This window comes from Lycorma delicatula, chromosome 10 (assembly GCF_047948215.1).
Source record: "Lycorma delicatula isolate Av1 chromosome 10, ASM4794821v1, whole genome shotgun sequence".
NCBI lineage: Eukaryota > Metazoa > Arthropoda > Insecta > Hemiptera > Fulgoridae > Lycorma > Lycorma delicatula.
The window spans coordinates 122,928,480-122,954,967 of record NC_134464.1 but is presented as its reverse complement, the minus strand read 5'-3'; the positions used below and the strand labels follow the sequence as shown (position 1 = coordinate 122,954,967).

The window sequence follows — 26,488 nt, the reverse complement described above, 5'->3', positions numbered from 1 at the left end:
GAACAAATGCTTATTTATGAGTTATCAATCTGAGGGTTATGGAGAATAAAGAAGACATGTGACTCTGATGTTACATACGTATATATATATATATATATATATATATATATATATATATATATATATATACATGTTTATACAATATATACAGTATTATTATTAAACTACATATTATTAGTATACAGAATATTATTAGTTGTGGTACAGAATGTATCACAAAGTTCTCCTGGGACTTTCATAACCTATTCTACTTCTGAAAATAATTGAAAAAGTTCATATAAACATTGTCCTAAAGTACTTCCTTTATGAATTACAGTTAGTAAAAGATTTTGCTTGGATTTCAGCTTCCCCAATGAAATGAGATCATACTGAAATTTTTAGAATGTTAATTAAGGGGCAGAATTAGTAATTTCTTATGATTTTTTACCTGAAAAATAGAATAAAATACATTCAGAACTGTACTTGCAGTAGGTTTTAAGACATCTGTGGTGAAAATCAACAAATTAGGGTAAAACGTCCTGTTTTTTATGTTTGACGTAAAATAACTTTGTTAAATGAGTAATAAACATGAGTAATTTAATACTGAACAAAATGGTGTAAGTCAATTTAATAAGAAAAAGAAAAGTTAGAAAAATTCAAATTTTATTTAGTAACAGTACAATAGTACATTTGTCAGAAAAGTACTTATTTAATAATCAGAACATGGACTGCACAAATTATGCAGTTTGACAATTTTGTGCCCTTTTTCAATTCCTTCAATATTTGTGAATTAAAAATAATTAATAATTTCAATTTTTAGTAAAACAAGTAAAAAATTTTTAATTGTTTAATTTTGCACTTGAACAATTTCAGCTGATTTGAAGTAATAAATTTTAGTTTTGTTCATAATAAGAGACTTAATTTTTCATCTAATAAAACAAATGTTTATGTAACTATTAATGATTAAAAAGCTACATGGCCGCCATTTTATAATTTCAAAGTTATTCTTTATTATTTTTTTTATTTCTTTCATTTTTACAGAATTAATAATTAATGGAGTAATCCTAATACTAATTATAGTATTACTTAACTTAATCATACTTAATTTAACATTGTTTTTTAATACAATTAAATATTTATTACTTAACTTAATTATACTTAATTTATATTATTTGTAAAAGATGAAAGATTAGGTGTCCACAAGGGTCTTACTCATTTTGTGGCACAATCCCTTTTCTATTAATCTCTTTTTAGTTAGAGTAAGGGGAAAAGTAAACAGTTTTATCTTAGTTTTGGTTCAATTCATTATTTACTCTGGTGGAAACTTATCTTTTCTGTGCAGTTAAGTATAGAGAAGATCAATCGTAGTCAAATATTTGTTTACTAATAAACCTTTCATCCGTGCTACCCGCTAAGTTATATATGTAAAAAATCTATTACTATATAAAGACCAATAGTATAAAGCATTATAATTAATTATATATGTAATCATAAATCTTGTAATTACATGGAAGATACTTTCAGTGTCATCAATATTCAATATTAATTAGCCATCGTATTAGTAGCTTTAAGAAAGTGTTTAGGCTCCTACTGGTCTTTATATGATTAGGAAGTAAGTTATACAATCTAGGAGCAGTACTTGTTTTATTTAACCCACTGGGTTGGTCTAGTGGTTAACGCGTCTTCCTAATCAGCTGATTTGGAAGTCGAGAGTTACAGCGTTCAAGTCCTAGTAAAGCCAGTTATTTTTACATGGATTTGAATGCTAGATCGTGGATGCCGGTGTTCTTTGGTGGTTGGGTTTCAATTAACCACACATCTCAGGAATGGTCGAACTGAGAATGTACAAAGACTATACTTCATTTACACTCATACATATCATCCTCATTCATCCTCTGAAGTATTATCTAAACGGTAGTTACTGGAGGCTAAACAGGAAAAAGAAAGTACTTGTTTTATTTGCTCTGGGGACATATACATTCCTTTAAATATCCATTAAAATATCTCAATACATTTTTAAGATATGGATTTATGTTGAAAAATCACAAAAAGGTAGACAGAAAGAAAATTAAGTAAGATAATCTGTTTGTCCATATGAATGTTTTTGTAAATTTTCATGTCCTGATCAGTTCTGCATGTTTTTTTAATACCTCCCAGAACACTCCCTTCATGTAAGAATAAATGTTTATACGTGAAATAAAAAGTAAAACAAATAAATGAAGATTTTAAATAGATACAGAACACAAATTTAGAAAATATTAATGAAAATAAATTTAGCCCAATTTTTTGTACGCTTCAATGACATATATAATTTGAGTTGATTAACTAAAACCTAGTATTAAAATTATTTTGGATTCATAGGTTCTATAAAAGAAAATCTTTCAATTTTAAATAAATTGGCGGAAAGATATTTAAAACAGACCAGCAATTTATTAAAAAATGGAGACTGAAGCATAATAAGGCATTATTATTTATTTTTAATGATAATGATTTCATCATGATGATTATATTGTTTGTAATATATGTTTTAAATAATGTTTTTGCATATTAATTTTATATGTTCTAAAATTTTGTAATTAACACTTTTAAAATTGCTACTTTATTATATCATAAAATATTAATTGGAAGATATTGATGAATTATTTTAGGTTTGATGCAAATATTGTATTTTTCTTGCTATAATATTAAGCCATTTTTTTATTTATTTTTTTTGGATGTTCAAGGATTAATTATGCATTGTAACATTGGTCGCATAATGACAGTTAGCAAAATGTTTTTGGTATAGTTTATTTTACTAATTAATAGTAAAAATGATTACCTGATATATAAATAATAATTAAAGAAAATTTAAGATATACTTAACTAAAAAGAAAAAAGAAAAATTTCAATGACATTTAAGGTGTTTAGAGAGGATAAAAAGTTTAATTGTTAATTAAATATTGTGAAACTGACATTTAGTAGGCTTGAGACAAATTACTTTACTTTTGGAATAGGTTCTTAATTATTAAACATATAATGTTGTAAAATGTTAAGTACAATTAGGCTAATAAATATGTAAAATTTAATAATAAATAAATTTTATAGACTAATAATTTGGTTAACTAATAAACAGCTCATTTGGGACATTAAGCACTGAAATGTAAGATTTGACTCAAAAGATAAAATTAAATATTCTAAACACGAATCAAATGCAATAAATATGACTTCAAAACATAGCTTTATCAATATAACTGAATCAGTTAAATAAATTGCTTCATGAAATTAGAAAAAAAAATTAAGTATCTTTTTTTCAATAGATGTATGATACTTTATATCTAAATATTTGTGAAACACTTTTACATTGTTTAATGTTCTGCTTCATAATTTACAATGAAGTGAAATTCAGAATTAAAACTGTATAATGCCAGATTACTGTAAAATGATATTGACAGTTTGTCACATTTATGTGGTTAATTTACTATAAAATAACATTTAAAACAAACCCACAAGAGACTACGCCAGTACAATGTAAATGTTTCATCAAAAACTTATTTTGATAACATTACTATGTTTGGAGAATCTCTCAGAAAAAAATTTGCTTATAATCCCCAGAATTGAAAAAAATTTGTATGAATTATGTTTTACACAATTTTTTGTAAAAATTATAGGCCTTTGAAACTGCAAGTCCAAAGAAAGGGAGAAGCAACTCGTTTTCTGGTGGCTTCCTGTAATTTACTGAATAATGCATTACTCAAATGTAAAAAAATAATACATTCATAATAAACTAATGTAAAAAAACTTTTGCATACATTATATTATATTTATTACATTACATTATATTTTTCCTAATTGTGATGATGATTAAAAGTTACAACTAAAACTTAAGTTCAGTTATTTGTTAGCCAGACTTAAAATTTTATTTTGAAGTTGTGATCTTTTAACTAAATTCATTAAAGATCAAACCGGATAAAATGTTGAAAAAAATTGTTATCCACAAAAGTATAGTTATTTCAGCCATTTAAACATACAGTGGCAAATAAACTGTTTGAGATGTTTTTTATTCTTTGAAATGAGTGAATAATTTTTTTTCTCCAGAGGAAATGATCTTGGCACTTACCCATATGAAACACGTTCAAGTGATGAACCAGTTTGCGAAGGCCAATTGGTAGAGAAGAAAATTAAGGGTCTCTGTGGTAAGTAAAAATATTGTTTATGAAATACAATTGCAAAAAAATTTATTTATTTTTTCTTTATTTTTATAAAAAAAATTGATTCCAATTCGCATTTTTCAGAAAAACCTGTAAGAAAACTTTTTTAGTTTTCCTAAACTACAAAAAATTATTTTTTAATATTTATCTGATTATAGAATAGTTACTTTAACCTTTACAAAAGATTGTCTCCAATGAGATTTTCAAGGGCATTATGTTATCTATAAAAAAAAAATGTGACAGTAATAGTTTTCGTAATTACACCAGAGTTTGCCTATTTATTAACATTATGACACGTATATCATCTGATTCATACAAACAAGGCCACTTTAACAAAAAACCAGTTTGTCAGTTGGGTTTGTCACTTAATGCATTGTTGTAATAATTTTTTTTTTAAGTAAAATGTTATTAAACGTATTAATTGGTTAATTTAATCTATTAATTGATCTTATTACATTTTTTGCAAAACCAAACTTACCAATCTTTTAAATAATATAAGGTTTGTTTGATTTGATAAGCATTCAAAGTAAAAATAAATCAAATGTACAACCAACTTAGTAAAGTGTCAACAAATAAGGTCCAAACAAGTAGATTACTAATTCTTTCTTTTAAGAATATTTATTTAAAATTTTTTATATGGGATCTTTACTGTGTTCATTATTAGTACAGCCAATGTAATGAACACCATTATTGTTAGAGAAAGCATCTATTAGTGGCATTTATTCCTTTGATGATTTATGTATGTATCACTAGAAGAATTGTAATGTAAAACAACAAATTTATATATTTTTTTACTGATGTATTTTCACAAAAACTAGTAATTTAGTTTAACAATAGATTTAAATATTTTTAAGAACTTAATTTCCAATCACAATATCATTAATAATAAAGGCAAACAAATTTCAAATCTTATTATTCAATATAACCTTTCTTTAAATAATGTTTTCAAACACTATCCAAGAACTTCCCTCCCGGTTATAAGCCCGTATTTGAAACCAAATATTAACACATAGCAGTTAACAAGCCCTAACTTTGTTTTAAAATCTTTGCTACCGAAAGTAATCATTCAAGAGTAACTGCCAAACTCTTACAGAATGCATTTCGAGCATTAAATGGGGATTACTTTGCACAGAATAACTCTGTAAAACATGGAAAAATTTAGAGAGCTAGGTTGGAGACTTTCCTCCGACTAAGTCTGAGAATTTTTTATTTGTGTAGACATATAGCAATACAATGCTGATTTGTATCTCTAGAGAAAGGCTTGATACCTGAGGTCAACCTTCAATCTCTTTGAAAGTAGACTGAAGTGAAGGTTGAAAAAGAGGTGGTTAGTCAACCTTTCAACACAATTTCCTCCAGCAACAAATACAGTATATTCAAGTATTGATAATCATCAATCACTTACAGCTTAATAGCCTTACCAAGATGTTTATGTCAGTTCTTCCACTGACAGTTCTTTCTTGACGTAGTGGAGTTAAAAGTTCATTAACTACTTCAAAAATTTGGAATTATTCAAAATATGTGAGAATATTGATATTTATTCTCAAGAACTAAGAGAAAACTCACTATCTTCATTTCTTTTTTTTAACACGCTGCTGTTGTGGTATCCTGGTGTATAAAATTATCAGGTACTACACAGTCAGTACACCTACTTACTGCACTTAAGATTATTGTAGGACATCCTGGCACACAGGTTCCAAGAATGACAAAGCTTGTCCAATACAGTTTCCTTCTGCTGTAATCAGTTTAAAACGATATGTGCTGAGTATATTCAGCTAATTGAGATATCTGTAAGCCATAACGGAGTTTGTTTGGACTTTTTATCATTCAGAAGGCACTTTTTTATTACAAAATACAATAATAAAAAGACAAATAGCTCAAACTACCTCTATTTACTTCTAATCTATTATAATTAATTTTCTTCTTTAACTTCTATATATTATAATAAATAAATACACTTAAGTGTGTTTTAGATAGTGGAAAAAAAAATTGTAATATTTTATTAAAATAATACAACAATGAAAATTTTGAAGCAAAACTAGTAAATATTAAAGAAGTTGTAAACACATTAAAATTGTAAAATTATAACACATCATCATAACTTTTATTTGTCCCTTTTATTACATTCATTCCATATTTGCAGACACCGTTAACTCCTCCTTTTTTCTGCATTTTTTAATAAAATCTACAAGTAGGCCTTTTGTGTTTGCCAGAAGAGTTCCATAATAAAATGCTTTTTTTCCAATAATTCTTTAAGAATTGGTAAATTATTATAGAAATTCTCTCCATTCACCAATCTTCCTTCGTCCATTAAATTAATTATGATTTTGTATACATCTTTGCTTGAATATGCAAATTTATCATAATAAATAATAAATACTGTGTATAACCTGATGTTAAACATAATTTATAGCATTTTAACCCGTATTTATGCAACCTGAGAGGAATATATTGAGCGAAAATAGGCCACCCCTCCAAGAGATCTTTTATCAACCTCTAGCTTCATACCAGGTTTTATTGCCTTTCCTGTCAACCAGTGCAGACCACTGATGAAACGCAGTACTAAGAGAACTATCATGGAGTGATACACTGGTGAGCTGATGATAATATCAAATGGTGTGCTGCTACCTAGCAGCGGTACACACAGCAGCATTGGTAATATTGATCAGAGCAGTACAATCATGTCCTGAAAACTACCAGCCACTTTTTTTTTTTGTTTTTAAAATTATATTCCATAAAATAATGTCAATATGGTTATTTAAATTGTACTTGAATGTCATTTATAAAAAAAGCAAACCATCCGATGGAAGAATTTTCAAAGGGATAGATGGTTTTATAATCATTAGGCGATATATTGGCACACCAGCATACCGAATGGCAACAACATGTAAACCTTAGTTTGGTTTACAGAAATAAACAAATGAAATTTATTATCATTAATAGATGAAATTAAAACAATATATATAATTTTTTTTTTTTTTTTGTCTTCAGTCATTTGACTGGTTTGATGCAGCTCTCCAAGATTCCCTATCTAGTGCTAGTCGTTTCATTTCAGTATACCCTCTACATCCTACATCCCCAACAATTCGTTTTACATACTCCAAACGTGGCCTGCCTACACAATTTTTCCCTTCTACCTGTCCTTCCAATATTAAAGCGATTATTCCAGGATGCCTTAGTATGTGGCCTATAAGTCTGTCTCTTCTTTTAACTATATTTTTCCAAATGCTACTTTCTTCATCTATTTGCCGCAATACCTCTTCATTTGTCACTTTATCCACCCATCTGATTTTTAACATTCTCCTATAGCACCGCATTTCAAAAGCTTCTAATCTTTTCTTCTCAGATACTCCGATCGTCCAAGTTTCACTTCCATATAAAGCTTTCAAAAACTTTCAAAAATCTTTTCCTGACATTTAAATTAATTTTTGATGTAAACAAATTATATTTCTTACTGAAGGCTCGTTTAGCTTGTGCTATTCGGCATTTTATATCGCTCCTGCTTCGTCCATCTTTAGCAATTTTACTTCCCAAATAACAAAATTCTTCTACCTCCATAATCTTTTCTCCTCCTATTTTCACATTCAGTGGTCCATCTTTGTTATTTCTACTACATTTCATTACTTTTGTTTTGTTCTTGTTTATTTTCATGCGATAGTTTTTGCGTAGGACTTCATCTATGCCGTTCATTGTTTCTTCTAAATCCTTTTTACTCTCGGCTAGAATTACTATATCATCAGCAAATCGTAGCATCTTTATCTATTCACCTTGTACTGTTACTCCGAATCTAAATTGTTCTTTAACATCATTAACTGCTAATTCCATGTAAAGATTAAAAAGTAACGGCGATAGGGAACATCCTTGTCGGACTCCCTTTCTTATTAGGGCTTCTTTCTTATGTTCTTCAATTGTTATTGTTGCTGTTTGGTTCCTGTACATGTTAGCAATTGTTCTTCTATCTCTGTATTTGAACCCTAATTTTTTTAAAATGCTGAACATTTTATTCCATATATATAATATCATTCAATAATTAAAGAGACAAATAATTGCAGAAAAATTATCATTTATTCAAAGAGAATGAAGCTTATGCTACTTTGCAACATAATCTCCCAGCTACATTTCAGTACTTGTTCTTTCTTTCAGTGAGCTTTCTTATTCCAGTAGTACAGAATTGTTCATCTCTGTGTCTGAGCCATTCTTGTACTTCTCTTTTGACTTGCTCATTTTTGCCAAACTTTGTGCCCTGTAAAAACTCTTTGAGGACTAAACAAAAATAGCTGATGGTGCGAGATCAGGACTGAAAGGTAGGTGTAACAACAATAAATCTTTTACTGCGATGAAAGAGTTGTTTGTTTGCCTGATTTAAATTGCTCAATTCAGCTATTTCATAGCTTCAATGATAGGTAAGAAAAATTGAAATTAAAACTTCAATTTTGCTAATAATAGAAAATCCTATATAGAATTGAACTAAAGAACTTAAAACACTGAATTCCCTGTTAGATATCTGTGGACATTATGCAAGTATTCTACATACACATTTGCAGTGATATACAATATTTTGAATGTATTGTAAACACATGCCTAATATATGTTTATCTGGTTTTACTTTCAGATGTTGAAGTCTATAATCTTTTATTGTCAGATATTTATCCTGCAATAGACAAATCCGTCCATAGAAAAATTAGCTCCAAGTTTTGAAAAAAGCCCTGAAGATGTTAACCGCTGGGCATACCAAGCATTTGAGATGTATAATAAAATTGAACCTCATCCAGGTACTACTAGATCATACTACTCAGCATACTAAAAAGTGTATACAATCCAGTGACCAACTCCTGGAGGTTCACACCATAGCTGTAATGAAATTTATGTGAAATAACCCTAAAAAAAAATATAATACATACACCTTTTATGAACAGAGTACAATAAAGAATAGTTTTCATGTTATCAGTTTCAGAATTAAATAAAATTCTTTATTGTTAGTAAAAAAAACAACTTTGTTAATGATTTGAAACAAATTATGAATAAATTTTAAATGAGATTTTGCCATATAATCTAATACATACCTCCTCACCAAAAACTTTTATTATAAGTACAATACACAATAGTAATATACTCTGTTTGTTAATTAGAAATGAAGAGTTAGTAATATTTCTGTTATACTTTTTTATATTTCCAAAAAATTTGTTACTGTTGTACAGAATTTAAAACTGCAATAAATTAGTTAACTCTTTTTACAGATCTATTAATCTTACCTTAACTCTAAACGGCTTAATTGGTTACAGCCAACTTTAAGTTATTTACATTCTCTATCTTAAATATGAATCATATGGATATTACAAATAAGGTGTTAGAGTAAATATTCTATGACGCGCTCTACACCCTGGTGAAATATATGTTACTTTTGATGTGTACAATTAATGGCTGTGTCTCTCACAGTATTTGGCTTGCCACTGGAATAGAACAAATAAGGTTTATTTGTTCTTTTATTCAGTTGTAAACCAGGTTAACAACCATAAGCCAACTTAACTTTCTAAAACATGGTAGCGTTGGCGTCACACAAACTTAAACTCAAGCAGTGCACTAATCAATTCTATTACGTTGTTTGGCCGACTTCCACGTACTTTCTATCGTTTGAGTGTGCGTTCCTGTTTGGGGGTCAACAAGAATTTCCAAGCGATTGACTGTTTGGTGTTTATAATTACACAGTTTTTTTTTTTTTTTTTTGTCTTCAGTCATTTGACTGGTTTGATGCAGCTCTCCAAGATTCCCTATCTAGTGCTAGTCGTTTCATTTCAGTATACCCTCTACATCCTACATCCCCAACAATTTGTTTTATATACTCCAAACGTGGCCTGCCTACACAATTTTTCCCTTCTACCTGTCCTTCCAATATTAAAGCGACTATTCCAGGATGCCTTAGTATGTGGCCTATAAGTCTGTCTCTTCTTTTAACTATATTTTTCCAAATGCTTCTTTCTTCATCTATTTGCCGCAATACCTCTTCATTTGTCACTTTATCCACCCATCTGATTTTTAACATTCTCCTATAGCACCACATTTCAAAAGCTTCTAATCTTTTCTTCTCAGATACTCCGATTGTCCAAGTTTCACTTCCATATAAAGCGACACTCCAAACATACACTTTCAAAAATCTTTTCCTGACATTTAAATTAATTTTTGATGTAAACAAATTATATTTCTTACTGAAGGCTCGTTTAGCTTGTGCTATTCGGCATTTTATATCGCTCCTGCTTCGTCCATCTTTAGTAATTTTACTTCCCAAATAACAAAATTCTTCTACCTCCATAATCTTTTCTCCTCCTATTTTCACATTCAGCGGTCCATCTTTGTTATTTCTACTACATTTCATTACTTTTGTTTTGTTCTTGTTTATTTTCATGCGATAGTTCTTGCGTAGGACTTCATCTATGCCGTTCATTGTTTCTTCTAAATCCTTTTTACTCTCGGCTAGAATTACTATATCATCAGCAAATCGTAGCATCTTTATCTTTTCACCTTGTACTGTTACTCCGAATCTAAATTGTTCTTTAACATCATTAACTGCTAATTCCATGTAAAGATTAAAAAGTAACGGAGATAGGGAACATCCTTGTCGGCCTCCCTTTCTTATTAGGGCTTCTTTCTTATGTTCTTCAATTGTTATTGTTGCTGTTTGGTTCCTGTACATGTTAGCAATTGTTCTTCTATCTCTGTATTTGAACCCTAATTTTTTTTAAATGCTGAACATTTTATTCCAGTCTACGTTATCGAAAGCCTTTTCTAGGTCTATAAACGTCAAGTATGTCGGTTTGTTTTTCTTTAATCTTCCTTCTACTATTAATCTGAGGCCTAAAATTGCTTCCCTTGTCCCTATACTTTTCCTGAAACCAAATTGGTCTTCTCCTAACACTTCTTCCACTCTCCTCTCAATTCTTCTGTATAAAATTCTAGTTAAGATTTTTGATGCATGACTAGTTAAACTAATTGTTCTGTATTCTTCACATTTATCTGCCCCTGCTTTCTTTGGTATCATAACTATAACACTTTTTTTGAAGTCTGATGGAAATTCCCCATTTTCATAAATATTACACACCAGTTTGTATAATCTATCAATCGCTTCCTCACCTGCACTGCGCAGTAATTCTACAGGTATTCCGTCTATTCCAGGAGCCTTTCTGCAATTTAAATCTTTTAATGCTCTCTTAAATTCAGATCTTAGTATTGTTTCTCCCATTTCATCCTCCTCAACTTCCTCTTCTTCCTCTATAACACCATTTTCTAATTCATTTCCTCCGTATAACTCTAACTACAACTCTAACTCTAACTCCGTATAACTCTAATTACACAGTAGGTTTTAAATACCATGCTACGCAACCCTAGTCTACATTATTTACCGAATATAATTCGTTTTGAGAAGCAGTGAGTTTCTGCACTTCTGTCTTGCACAGCAACCAGAAAAAACATTCTTTGGTTTGACGTCAGAAACTCCTGAAACCTCACTGCTGAGGTAGGACTCGGCCGACATTATGTTTCTGACGTGAGAGAAAGCTCTCATTTCAACAGTTAAGCCGGCCTTCCCCTCCCTAAGGGATTTTTTTTATAATATTGTACCTCACGTATACAGTTGCACCAATCAATTTTTGTGTTACGGTTAATCTCCAGATCTTTCTGTCAAAATTCACGGTCGTTAGCCTCTTCGCTCAGCAATAAACGAAAAACAAAATTTTTCTTAACGGTAATCTGGACATAGCAAGGAACATTTCCTAATGTAACTATTAGCATTCCGTACAACCTATCAGCTGCAAAGAAGATGCGCATCCAAAATTACTTTGTGACCGTATTGAATTGTGCGTGGATTATGTACAATAATCCACGCTCCTAAAAGAACACAACAGCATCGTTTTCATTTGAAACTTTTTTCGCAAGACGAATAAGATACATGGTGACTGAATGGAAATAAACAAGCGATTGACAATACGTATTTATAAAATTGTTAATTGCATGTTAGATGGGATTCAAACATGCGGCATCTTATAATACTGTTTTATAATTTTTTTAAATACTGAAATGATAACATTAATTAAAATAATGAATATTTAAAAGAAAAAGGAAAACAAGACATAAGAATATAAGAAAAATAAATAATTTTCGACACTTCTTAGAAGATTCCAAAATTGTACTGATAAAATTTCTCAGCTTTGAGGTGCCACCAACCTTATAAAATCAAATATTTTTCCTTACGTTTTCCTTTGTTACTGATATCCAAACTCCCAAAACAATAAAATTGTAAAGGTTTCGGCGAGAGCTTGGCGTCAATTGAAAACATCGAAAATCAAAATTCAACAATTTATTTGACAATTTTTATCATAAAAAATTTGTCAAATTTTCTCAAATATGTTGATTGAATATGGCCAGCCTGATTTCATACTTTAAAAAACTTCATAAATCATAACAATTCATTATTCATAAGCGAGTGTTCTACTTCTTTACTTGCTTTTGAAAGATGATAATACCCAATGCAAATCATATGAGTAGTCATTCTCTAGTTCTTAGTTCTAAATCCTAATTAGTCATTTATAAGAACTTCTATGGTATAAAATAATTTTATGCAATTCGGGAGTATCATGCAAAATAATGTGCATCTTAATTTATATAATTATTTTCAAATTTTTCTTGAAAATATACTTAATTTTTTATCTTTGAATTTTTGACAATATTTAAAGTTATGTTATTTTTAATTGATAACAGTATCAAATGATTCAAAGATTAAAAATAATTAAATAATTAGCTGAAAAAATATTCGTAATTTTCTTTGTTTCAAAAATTAATTCTATTTTAGAAAAAAATCTTGTATAATTTCAAAATAGCAAAACAAAACGTAAATTTCATTTACAAAATTGAAATATGCTTTAATAATTTTTTTAAAGGTAAAATTACATTAACTGAAATTGGTAACTTGAACAACCAAGATTGGTAAAGATTCTAACTGACCTAATCAGAGACACTTACACATATACCAGAGACATTTAATTGTATTCGATTAAAATTTTACGTATATGACCAGGTAAATGTGGGTAAAAATTTTAATATACATTGTGTTTGAGGGGTAGATTTAATGTTCCTTATCGCACAAATAGTATACACCCATTAACAAAAACAATTCTGTTTCCTGTACTGCGGAGCTTCCTATTTTGTTTGAAGATGAATTCTAGTGTACCTATTTATTTTTTGCTACTATTTTTGCTTCAAAATGTCTCAATAAAATATTAAATTTTTATGATTGTAAAATATTTATTGTGACTACATATATTCCGGTTTTAAATATAATAATACCTATTAATGCTCCCTCATGGGTTTATAAATATGAATCACACAGACTGATAATTAGCAAATTATAACTTTTACTATGTTATTGATATACTGTTAAACAGACTATAGTGATATAGTGTGTTATATAGGGATATATAATGATAATATATATATATACTTACTACTGATTATATAGTGTATTATAGTTATAGTGTTAAATACAATCAGGATTTGTTTGAGGACTTAAACGGCATTCTGATATTATCCTTCAAACGAATTTCTAAATGGTTACAGTCAGGAAAACATTCAGAATCAGCCCTGTGAAACAACAGATGAACTCACAGCTAAGAAAGAATCACCTTCAAACATTTTACTTCCAGTAAGTCGATCAGTAAAATAAACAATAAATCAATCAGGAAAGTATTCCAAATTTATAGATGAGTCATTTAGCACTGATACAAAACAACATAAAAAAATTAATCAGATTTAAATGTAAAGGCACGTAGTAAGTTCTGAAAAATTATGCTATTTAGTTACCTAATAAAGAAAATAATCACTTTTTTTCTAACTTGTATTTCTATTACTTTTTAAATGATTGTTTTATATTGGTTACTTTATATAATCTTTCTAAATATAAAGTAGTTTACAAAATATGTAGTTTGGAAATGTAATTATTGCATTTAAAAATGTGATACTGTGTTGTATTGTTAAGTCTTTATTTGTAAGAGACATCTAAAGGCAGCATAAACACCAGTTTATCGGAAACTCCAATACAACAATTTTATGGAGGATAAACAATACTAGTTACTGGGGGTACAGGATTTTTGGGCAAAGTTCTAATAGAAAAGCTTAAAGATCATGTCCAAATTTTTGTAAGATATACTTAACAGTGATACCAAAAAATGATAACGATCAAAGAGAATGACTTTGATCATTTTGTAAGTTATATAATTTACCTGAAAATTTACTAACTTATTTATTGTTAATTAAGTTCTGTGAAGTGAATTTGAGTATATATGAATTATTATGTACAGGAATAATAATTTTGTGTGAAGATATGCTAATTGTTTACATGAAGAATAATAGTACATATTTACAATTAAGAATTATTAGATATGATAAAGAACTATTTTCAAATTGAGTGGAAGTTGTTATTCCATAGGACTCTGTAATATAGAACTTGATTCCAATACTGTAATATTTTATTCGTAATGTACAAGAGCTGGATCAAAAAATATGTTATACTCTTGCCATGTTGTTGGACTGAAAGGGATATATTAATATCTTGTGGTGGAGCACTGGTTGTGTTGTTGTCTTCACGTTCCCCCAGCAGCAATTCTGCAGAACACTCAGTATGTGGGTAGTGTCGTTGTCAATATGGCATGTCCTCTAGAGGTTTCATCCAGCATAGAAGTGCGTTCATTAGTTCGATTTTTGTGGGCAAAAAATTACAACTGTTGTGAAATTCATTACTAAACTGTTGAGATATACGGTGAGAATGCAATGTCATGTCCCATGGTCACAAAATGTTGCCAATGTTCAGAAACGGAAGAACAAATGTGAGTGACGAACTGCATGCTGGGTGTCCTTCAACTACAAACACGTCAGGAAACATGGAATGTGTGAATTAAATGATCTTGAGTAACCGGAACATTAAAATTAAAGAGATTGTAAGTGAACTTAACATCAGTTATGATAGTGTGTTTGTGATTATTCACAATCAGCTAGGTTACCATAAGATGTGTGCACGATGTTGCCACATCTGTTGACCGGTAACCACAAATATCAATGTTTTGAATCTGCTCTTTCTCTTCTTCAACATTATTCCAGGACTGGCACACAATTTTTGAAACAAATTATCACAGGGGATGAGAGCTGGATGCTTCATTACACTCCTGAGCATCACATGAATGGAGACACAAAAATTCACCCCAGCCAAAAAAGTGAACACATCCCCACGTGTTCGAAAGTTTATGCTGATAGTCTTTTTCGATTTTGAAGGAGTTATTTAAAGTAAATTTATGCCCCAAGGAACAACAATCAATGCCGAATCTTACTGTGAGTCTTTAAAAAGATTGCGTAAAGCTATTAAAGACACTGAAAATTGAATGATGGAGTCGGTTTTCCTCACGACAACGTTACTCCTCATTCAGCACATGTGACACAAGACTTACTGCAAAAATTCAAGTGGGAAGTGCGGCCTCATCTGCCTTACAGCCCTGACCTAGTAACCTGCAACTACCACCTGTTTGGTTCTCTCTAGTGAGATTGGGGAGGGAAGCAATTCCCTAATGATAATGAACTGAAAGAAGAAGTCCTTCAACGGTTGAAGGAAATTGGATGAAATTTTTATGAGAGTAGAATTGAAAAACTTGTCACAAAGTATGAAATGTGTTTAGAAAAAGCTTGGTGATTATATCGAAAAATATAGAAATATGTAGGTTTTTTATTCAATAAAAAAAAAATTGTCTAATAAATGTGTTTGTTTTATAGAGGGGTGTAACTTACTTCCTTATCATCCCTTGTAATTTTTTTTTATCTTCAGTCATTTGACTGGTTTGATGCAGTTCTCCAAGGTTCCCTATCTAGTGCTAGTCGTTTCATTTCAGTATACCCCCTACATCCTACATCCCTAACAATTTGTTTTACATATTCCAAACGTGGCCTGCCTACACAATTTTGTCCTTCTACCTGTCCTTCCAATATTAAAGCGACTATTCCAGGATGCCTTAGTATGTGGCCTATAAGTCTGTCTCTTCTTTTAACTACATTTTTCCAAATGCTTCTATCTTCATCTATTTGCCGCAATACCTCTTCATTTGTCACTTTATCCACCCATCTGATTTTTAAAATTCTCCTAAAGCACCGCATTTCAAAGCTTCTAATCTTTTCTTCTCAGATACTCCGATCGTCCAAGTTTCACTTGCATATAAAGCGACACTCCAAACATATACTTCCAAAAATCTTTTCCTGACATTTAAATTAATTTTTGATATTAACAAATTATATTTCTTACTGAAGGCTCGTTTCGCTTGTGCTATTCGGCATTTTATATCGCTCCTGCTTCGTCCATCTTTAGTAATTCTACTTCCCAAATAACAAAATCCTTCTACCTAGACTACACAACCTAGATCACAACTAGACTCTTGCTGGTCTCTTTTATGTCCCTAATTTTAAGGCCCTTTCGGGTGTCACGAAGGGCAGCCTGTAAGTACTTCTTGACGTTGACATTTGTCTTGGTGGAACCCTGTAGCTTGTTGACAAACAACACCTCGGTATCTTGGTCTGGCTGGCCTCCCTTTTACCACAGACGACCTCAACATAGCCCCGGGCTGTTCTGGAGCAGAAACTGGCTTCTGAAGCACTTTGACCTCCTTGGGTTTGGAGGCCAAGGTCTCGTACCCCTCTAGCACAACAGAGAGGGCCTCTTTAATTTTCACTAATTGAGGAAGAATTTTCTTCCTCGCACCTGAGCCCACGCTACTGGGGAGCTCCAGAAACTCAATGAGGTAGTCTAGGTCACCCTGGGGGTGCCTTGATCAACAGGACAGAACTGCCGGGTCTGTCCTTCGCTTTCTTAAAAGCTCAACTACAGGATTGGGTTTAACCTGGGTGGGTGTCCCTGTATCCATGTCGGAAACCTTATCCTCCAACAAAGTCGAAGGAACAGGCTCCGGCTTCCTCTTCCACCCAGACTTCTTTACTACAACTTGGAATACTGCTTCTTGCATGGCCGAAGATTCCCTGACCTGACTAGCCATGACTAACGCTATTCTCGCTGTCTTCCTCCTAGGTAAACTTTGGGCAAGCCCACAGTTGTGACGACTGCCCACAGCAAGTACGGGCAGCTGGGGACCTAAGATATTCCCCTGTCTCTCTTTGTACCTCTTAGCCGCTTCTGGATCAGTTATAAAATAACCACGGATTATGTCCCTCTGAAAAGAACGCAAGTAGGACTAGCAGGGAGTATTCCCTTACTCGTTACAGGGGCATTGCCACCTCTTCGCTGCGGTGAGGTGGTACATGTTTGCAGAAACCTGTACCATATACACTGCAAATGAAAACCAAATAACGAGTCTGTATATGATGCTAAACTACAGCCACAGATTGCAATCAGCATGCCCTGACACTATCGGTAGGTACACATGTTACTGACAACCAAAAACACTAATAGCAAACCATTATGATTATTATGATTTTCAACCCTAAAGAGTTTAAAAAAGGAAAAAAAGAACTAAAAAGGAATCCTGAGGCTGAGATGAGCTTGAAACCAGACATATTTATTTTTTAAGAAGTTAATTACATTATGAAGAGATTTTTTCCATTCGTAAGTTGCTGAGATCTTTATGGCAGTATGATAACATCTCTTCCTTTCATCCAAGTTTCTGGGTTTGAGTCCCAGTCAGCCGTAGCATTTATTCAAATGCTACAAAAAATATATTTCATTATAATTCATCAGCAGCTCTTACAAAACTGTCAGCCAGAATAAAATGGAATGAATTAAGTTGAAGAATTAATTGTTATTGGTATGCTTCAGCATTTTGCTGGATCGATCAAGGGAAATCGTGATAAAGCCATGTATTAATCAGCAGAGCAGCTGATCAAAATATTAAATATTAAATATAGAAATAAAATATAAATATCAAATATAAACAATTAATTATAAAATGAGTAATAATGTGATTAATGCTCATATTAATTAATTGAAACATAAATACTAAGGATAATAAACATTAAAAATAACTATAAATCACAATTGAGAAAATGTTAATAAAAATTATTTCAGTTCATATTTATGTGCATGTTAACTGGAGACGCAGAAAATCAGATTAAAAAATTTGACAGAGTGATGTTATTTCTAAAAAATTATTATTTATTTTTTTTATAAATTGTTGGAAGATATTTTAAAAGGCTTTTTCCTGTTTTAAAAATGGCAGTGGAATTATATTAAGATCCTTTCTTGTAAGCCAAACAATTGTGTTGAGTTACACTATTTTTGTTGCCTAGTACGATAGAAGTGGATACTATTATTTTATAAGAATAAGTGATTATTTTTTTTAGTAAAGATTGTACAATGGTGTATACACAAACAGGCATCCAACTATCTGATGCAGCATTTTTACATTTTGAATTTTACTAAAATTTTATGTTTTAATCAGACTTTATCCTGAATTTTTGAGGGAGCTACAAGAGATTGATTATATACTTCAAATGTGGAAAGATATGGAAATATACATAAAGCATAATAAATATTTAAAAGGCAAGCTTAGTTTTGTAAAAGTGATTCAAAAACAAACAGCACGATCTGACTTAGCTGCAAACAAAATCTATTTAATCCTAAGAGAATTTGTCATCTAATAAAACACTTAGAAATTTTGCACAATGGACAACAAAAATTCTATTGTTATTAATAATGGGAATTATATCCTCATGATATATAATGAAAAGTATAACGGAAAAGTATGGTCTTAATGAAACGTATAACGGAACGGTTTTATCCATACTTAAAGTGAGTACAGTCCATCCAGTAAATGTTTTTTATAATAGCTAAGGGAGAATTTTCACGCCCTTTTCAATAATTATCTTCAGATATAGATGTAGTGTATCATCAGCGAAGAGAGCAAAAATGAATGAGTCAGGATTTTGAGATGTATTAAAAACAAAAAAAAAAAACAAGAGACCAAGCACTCTTCCTTGTGGTATTGCAGTTCAGTTAGGTTTTAGAAGTTTTTGGCAAAACTTCTGACAAATAAGCAGAAGGAGAATAAAAAAATATAGAGTCACTGATTTGCTAGAATCTGCTGAGATCAACAACTACTTATAATGAAATATGATTCTGCAGATATTAATTAGCGACAAAGATGCAGTCCTCACAGTGTAAGTTAGTTGATGATGTCCCACTGCCACATAATTTTCACTGCCAGGTGAAGATAATACTAACGTTTTTTTACCGATAGTATAATTCTTCACGAGTTCAAACCAAGGAGACGAATTCCAACCTAGGATATTATATCGGAGAATAATACTGTTTGTGAGATGCTGCATGCAAAAAGACTCCTGTACGGTGAAAATCGGTCTTGATATTTAGGATGAGATGTAAGACCAGATATGTGATATGAGATTTAGGAAATAGCTGACAACACAATTGTAGGACTTTCCCATCATGCGGCTTTTTTCTGATGCACGGCTTAAACACTCATACACATACAATTTAATTTAAAATATTTATCATTTTATTTAAATACAATATTTTTCGTTTATTTAATTCAATGATTCTAACTAAAGCGTGCACACATACCGTATTTCATTTGCACGGGTGTGATGGTACTAGCGGTCACTTTAAATAAATTTTTGCACTTTAAATATCGATTTATTTAATTCTACTGCTCACCTATGATGTGACAATGTAGCAGACGACTGCAACAGTAATCCGGCTGCTAAGTGGGATGTTGGGATGTATAAGGGGAGTGGGGGTTAAATTTAGCAAAAAAACGTTTTTTACATAAGTTGTTTATTAATATTTTACAAAATTATCAAAAAAAGATATAACCTTAATTACGCAAAATCTGGAGATGATGTGGTTTCTCCCCCTGTACCACCACCCCATCACCTTTTGAACTGAAAATTTAATATCAATGCCCCGCTTGTAGAAATAACATAGCTGTACTATTATTGAATAACCTATAGAAAAGACCATGCGATGGAAAGAACGTTTGAACATAAGAGATGCAAATACTTTATATATTTATTAAAAACATATATTTCAAATATAATTTCTATATTTCTCATCTTTTTCAATCTAATATAACAATTTCTTTTATAATAATTTATTTCGTAATAGTTATTATCATTATTTAATAAAACTAAATTTGATAATATTGCAGAAAATATATAATAATTATTTTTTATTATTCATCTACATTTACCATTTATGATGTAAATATGATTTTTTAAATTATTTACTTCAATATACAATATAATAAGAATTTAATAAATTGAAATTACATAAAGTATTAATGTATATATCATGCATAAACATCTTAATTTAAAAATTTTATATTCTGTTTGCAAATTACAATAATAATAATAATAACACAACTAAATAAATCAATTGGTTTTTTAAATTTATTTTACGGTTAATTCATACAACACTCAACTGTAGTTGAGTATTTTTAGAGTATCGTGTTGTAAAATTTATAAATTTTAAAAAGATCTTGCAACATTTCAATATATTTTAATTTATTAATTTTATTATTTTTAATAAATTACTTTTTTATGCTTACAGTAATTATTTAAAATGAAGAAGACAATTGTTAATAAAAATAATTAAATATACTAAAATCTCTGTATAATAAACATTATATATACAACAAATTTTATATACAAAATTATATACAAAATCATAATTTTTATATTATAAAATAAAATTTAATTTGTCTTCTCTCTGCATATGACATAATTATGTATATACACATACACATATAATGTGAATATACGAGTATATTAACATTATTTATCTATTTATTTTTTATTTTATTTACAACTTAAAACATACATTATCATCTGTCAGAACTAAGTCTGTCGACATTATTAGTTTTTTTTTCTAATACTTATAATAGTAGTACAATTATAAAAATTAATTTAACAAAATTAAACTATATATTTAAAAACTAATGAACAAATTATTTCTTAAATATTTGTTATGTATTAGGTTTAGTATACTAAAACTATATTTAAGAAACAAAACTGTACTTAATTACAACAACTAATAACACAATTAATATCTTGTTGCAACAATTACATAAAGAAAATAAATAACTAAGCTTTATTTTAAGATTTTAAAAAAGGCAGTTTTCGCAATGCTAAACTTCAACGTGAAAAAGCTTCTGCAGATTTCAAAGCTGCTGCTCAGTACCCAGCATAATTATTAAGCATCATAAAGGAGAAAGGTTACGTACCAGAATAGATTTTCAATGCAGATGAAACAGGCGTATATTGGAAAAGAATGCCAAAGCGTACATTCCTTTTTAAAGAACGTAAAACTGCACTGAATTATAAAGCAACAAAGGATTGTCTTTCGTTGTTGCTGTGGTTAATGCGTCTGGAGACTGATTGATTAAACCGTTGTTAGTTTATAAATTTTTGAATCCTTGCGCATTAAATAAAAATAACCTTCCAGTTTTCTGGCGAGCTAATAAACGTGCTTGGGTAACTACCGATATCTATATGGATTGATTTAATAACGTTTTACGCCAGAGGTTAAAAACTACTTAGCATCCAAAAATCTAGCATACAAAGTTTTGCTTGTTTTAGACAACTGTATGGCTCACTCAGAGGTGTTGATGATGAAAGAAGCTGATGAAAATATCCAAGTTGAGTTTCTCTTACCCAAAACTATACCACTTTTGCAACTCCTTGACAAGTTTGTAAATGAAACTTTTGATGTGTACTACATTCATTGAACATTTAAAAACTTTTTGATGACATGGAAGAGGGCAAATTTAGATTTGCTGAAAAAAAATACACAATTGCTGATTACATTGGAAACATAAAAGAATGAGTTAGATGAGTTACAACAGAAAACATTAAACACCTGGTGGAAGAAGCTTTGGGCCAAAGTGGTAAAGGCCTACTCAAAGAGAGGAAGTAATGAAGCCATACATAACAGAGACGAAATAAAGATGTAGAGAGTACTTGCAACGAAATAGTCAGTGTTGTCAGACAGTTAACAGGCACAGGATGTAAATGAACTTATACAGAATGTAAATGCAGAATTAAGTGACTTGGAACTTACGGAGATGATTGAAAATGAAATTGTACAGGACAGTGTTGAAAATGAAGAGAAAATTTTGATAAAAAATAAACAAAAAATTTAGACAAATTTGTAAAAATGACAGAGGAATTGAAATAATTTATAAATGCTGAAGATCCAGTGATGGAACGTAGTTTGCAGTTTCAACGGGAACTAGAAAATATAGTTTCACTATACTAGGAAGAACAAAGACTTTTACTGAACAAATTCAACAATCCACTATTACCAATTTTTTAAATAATAGAAGAAAAAAAACACGATAAATGTTAAATGATGTTAGTGGAAATGATTTATGTATAGTACATACAGTATACATTTTACATTTTTCCTTTTTATATACATACATTGTACTGTATTATCATTAAAATAATACAATGATAATATAATAATAAAATAGTGAATAAAGTACAGTAATTTACGTATATCATTTACTGTCTTAACTTAACAAGAACCTAACCTGTATTTCTGCATTACATGCCGAGTCTTAATTTTTGCGATTCCATTATACGTGGAAATTTCCCAGAATGTAAGACTGGCATAAAGTGAAGTTACACTGTACTTTACTTTTATTCATTTTTATACTCTTTATGAAGAAATGTATTAGAAATTAATGTTAAAATATTTTTAGATTAGACACTAATGAATCACCTAAATAAAATTTTTACTTAAAGTAGCCTAACAGTAATGCCACAGTAAAGAAAATAAATATCTGAGAACATTTTTTTTTCCTAAACTGTAATAAATAAAATAACTGTAAATTTTCCAGAAGTAGCAATTTTTTCTGGATGAATTAAATCATTAATCCACCACATTAGCTTTGAAGCTTGTATATGGGAATATGGAACTGGAATTTTGAAGCATATAAAAATGCCATGCCTGATTGGGGTTTGAACCTGTGATCCCCAGATGAAAGGCTGAGATACTACCACTCAAGCAATGGAGATCAGCATTATTATTATAATTATTACAATAACATTTCAGTTTTACTGTCTTTCCCTATCCACAGTGAATGGACAAGGATATTATCAAAATCATCAACACACTCAACCAGGCATACAGGACTTGTTGCCTTGCCCAGCATTTTGCTAATGATGAGGAACTGAAGGAAGCAGACCTTAAATGGTTGAAGGAAATTGGACATAATTTTTATGAGAGTGGAATTGAAAAAATTGTCACAAGGTATGAAAAGTGTTTAGAAAAACTTGGTGATTATGTCGAAAAATAGATAAAAATACATACTTTATAATTCAATAAAAAAAAATTGTCTTACAAATATGTGTTTGTTTCATAGAGGGGGTGAACTTACTTTCTGATCGTTCCTCAAATATAATTATAATGTAATATTAAATCAAAATAAAAAGATTATTCATAAAATTATAAATAGTCAGAGTTGTGAATTATTTAAGTGATTTTGATAGGAATAGTCAAATAAGTATCATCTCTGTCAAACCAGACATCAAAACTACTTTCATGTTAATTCAACACAAAATTTTTACTTGTAAGAAAAAGCCTTATAATCATTGCTATTTTCGATAAATTTCCAAACCATTTAGCACATCATCCCACCAACTTATTTAAAAACAATTAAAAAATTTTCTTTTACAGAAAATGATTTTGTTCAAATTTTTAATGAAATTTTCAACATGGAAAATATTGTACACATCTCAACCAAATTCACTTTACATAATAACAATCATCTGGCCTGAGAATATGAACTCACATCCTCAAGGAGTAAAGTGGTACCCGTTGTAATGTTATAAATAATATGTGGACACAGAATAGAAAAACACATACAAAATCAGATTCACCATTCAACATTTAAATATATACCTTTCTTTGAATAGGTGTAGGAGTTTTGTAGCCTTTCTTTTCAATACCTTTAATTAGAGGTAAACTAATACCAAATGTATGAAATCCTCCTAACTTTTTTAGATTTTTTGCGTTTGGAAACTGGTCGTTCTCAGATTCCTCATCACCAAAACCATTGTCACTGCTACCAATAATCTGTGCCATCTGCAAGTTATTAAAAATAAATATGACACACAAGAATTGATTTTGTCAGATTTAAAAAAAACACACGGGCACACACATACATATATATTTATATATATATATATATAATGCATCACAAACTGAAAAACAAAGTGTAATTTTTTTTAAAACAATTTTTGGTGGGATTTCATTTATATAATTTAACCATTCTACAAATTAAAAATGCACATTAAATTTCAATATAAAATAGCAGACTATATGTTTTGTATTATGTAAATTAAATACCATAACCATAATTGTTGTAAGTGACATGGCAAGTTCCTACCAAAAATAACACGGTCATGATTATAAATAAAAAGCATCCTATACAATGGTTATTAAGAAAAGTGTCAAGTAAGGTGCCTTTTCTACTGAAATGAAGATACTGCTACACACCGGTATGTAAATCCATTAAAATGAAGTTGGTATTTAACCTTAAAGATAATTGTTTGCAATTAGGGACACACTTTCAATTTTGATGAAATTTGGACTACACCTTATTTAGGATGTAGGTAATTCGTTACAATTGAAATTTTTCGGTCGGAAATTGCTTTTCACGAGTTACGTCCCTCGTTTGTTACACAGTACCCTCACCAAAAATTTCATAACTTTTGTTAGGTTAAACTTAACATAACTAAATTTTCAACTGCCTTAATGATGAAATTAGGACAATTATGTCATTAAAAGAGTTAAAAATATATGTAACTAATATGTGGCAGACAACATGAAACTTCACTCGTGAATTCAAGATAGATAAGTTTAAGATATAACATCATAAGAGATGATGACACTGAGTAGGGTAATGTATAATTTACACAACTACGTACTCGTGAATCAAAATCAGTAATCACACAATTAATCAAACAATTGTTTAACTTTAAAAAAGAGTAATCTACACTTCCAAACACCAAAAATCTGTAAGGGCCGTTTTAAAATTGTAAGGAATAACGGCTAGGATCTGCATTTGTTAATAAATAGAATACTCACATTGTAACCTTAATAAAACCGGTCGATTCAAAGTTCAAGAAAAATTAAATAACTTCAGAAAATATGTACTATATCATCAAAAACTTCAATTATCTAATCTGAATAAAATTAAAAAAATATTAACCTCACTCAAACACATGGTCAACATTCCTCAAAGATCAAGTTTTATAATGAACGGTTCGATTTGAACCGATACTTTGTAGAACATTTCTATATGCGATCTATACTGTTAAAAAAATTAAATTTTTATATGTATAATGCAAATACGAAATCAAGAAAAAATAAATGTTATACTCTCATAAAGGTCTAAAAATGACCTGATGACACGAACCGGCACTTTGCACAAAAGTTGATAGTTTTCGAAACAATCGTGGGGTTAAGAGGGAGGTATCAGAGTATCATGCGAGAACCAACCTACCGGATTGCTTCAAACTTCAGGATACATTTGTATTATCTCAGGTAAGGTTTTAAGCCATCCTAGCCTTCTTGGGGTGAATGAGGGGGTAAGTGATTCTATGTTAAGAACGAGGAAATCGTTGGAGAAAGAGCGCTTTCAGGCTTTAATTTTTATTCTCAGAGGCAAGATCCCCCTGTTTAGGTAAAAGAAAATAAACAAAACAATATATACAAATAATAAATAAAAATTAATATATAAATAAAAAAGAAAATAAACAAAATATGTTGTTTGATTTTTATACTGTTGTGATTTTTTTTTTTTTTTTGTCTTCAGTCATTTGACTGGTTTGATGCAGCTCTCCAAGATTCCCTATCTAGTGCTAGTCGTTTCATTTCAGTATACCCTCTACATCCTACATCCCCAACAATTTGTTTTACATACTCCAAACGTGGCCTGCCTACACAATTTTTCCCTTCTACCTGTCCTTCCAATATTAAAGCGACTATTCCAGGATGCCTTAGTATGTGGCCTAGAAGTCTGCCTCTTCTTTTAACTATATTTTTCCAAATGCTTCTTTCTTCATCTATTTGCCGCAATACCTCTACATTTGTCACTTTATCCACCCATCTGATTTTTAACATTCTCCTATAGCACCACATTTCAAAAGCTTCTAATCTTTTCTTCTCAGATACTCCGATCGTCCAAGTTTCACTTCCATATAAAGCGACACTCCAAACATACACTTTCAAAAATCTTTTCCTCACATTTAAATTAATTTTTGATGTA

General features: G+C 30.2%; 1 protein-coding gene across 4 annotated transcripts in view; it reads right to left on the bottom strand.

Annotated features, from left to right (window-relative positions):
* Positions 1 to 25,466, bottom strand: part of LOC142331297 (ATP-dependent RNA helicase DDX54-like) — a 34,718-nt gene extending 9,252 nt beyond the window's left edge. The window contains exons 1-3 of one of the 4 annotated variants that reach the window (XM_075377090.1): positions 25,306 to 25,466; positions 24,118 to 24,300; positions 14,530 to 15,068 (exon numbers count right to left, since the gene is read on the bottom strand). In XM_075377090.1, coding sequence (XP_075233205.1) covers positions 15,015 to 15,068; positions 24,118 to 24,300 — 237 coding nt within the window. In that variant the 5' untranslated portion in view covers positions 25,306 to 25,466 and the 3' untranslated portion in view covers positions 14,530 to 15,014. Of the gene's footprint in view, positions 1 to 14,529; positions 15,069 to 19,969; positions 20,157 to 21,247; positions 21,986 to 24,117; positions 24,301 to 25,305 lie in introns of those variants that run through there. The other 3 variants (XM_075377091.1, XM_075377092.1, XM_075377088.1) reach the window with 3 other exon arrangements.
* Positions 25,467 to 26,488: the final 1,022 nt, after the last annotated feature.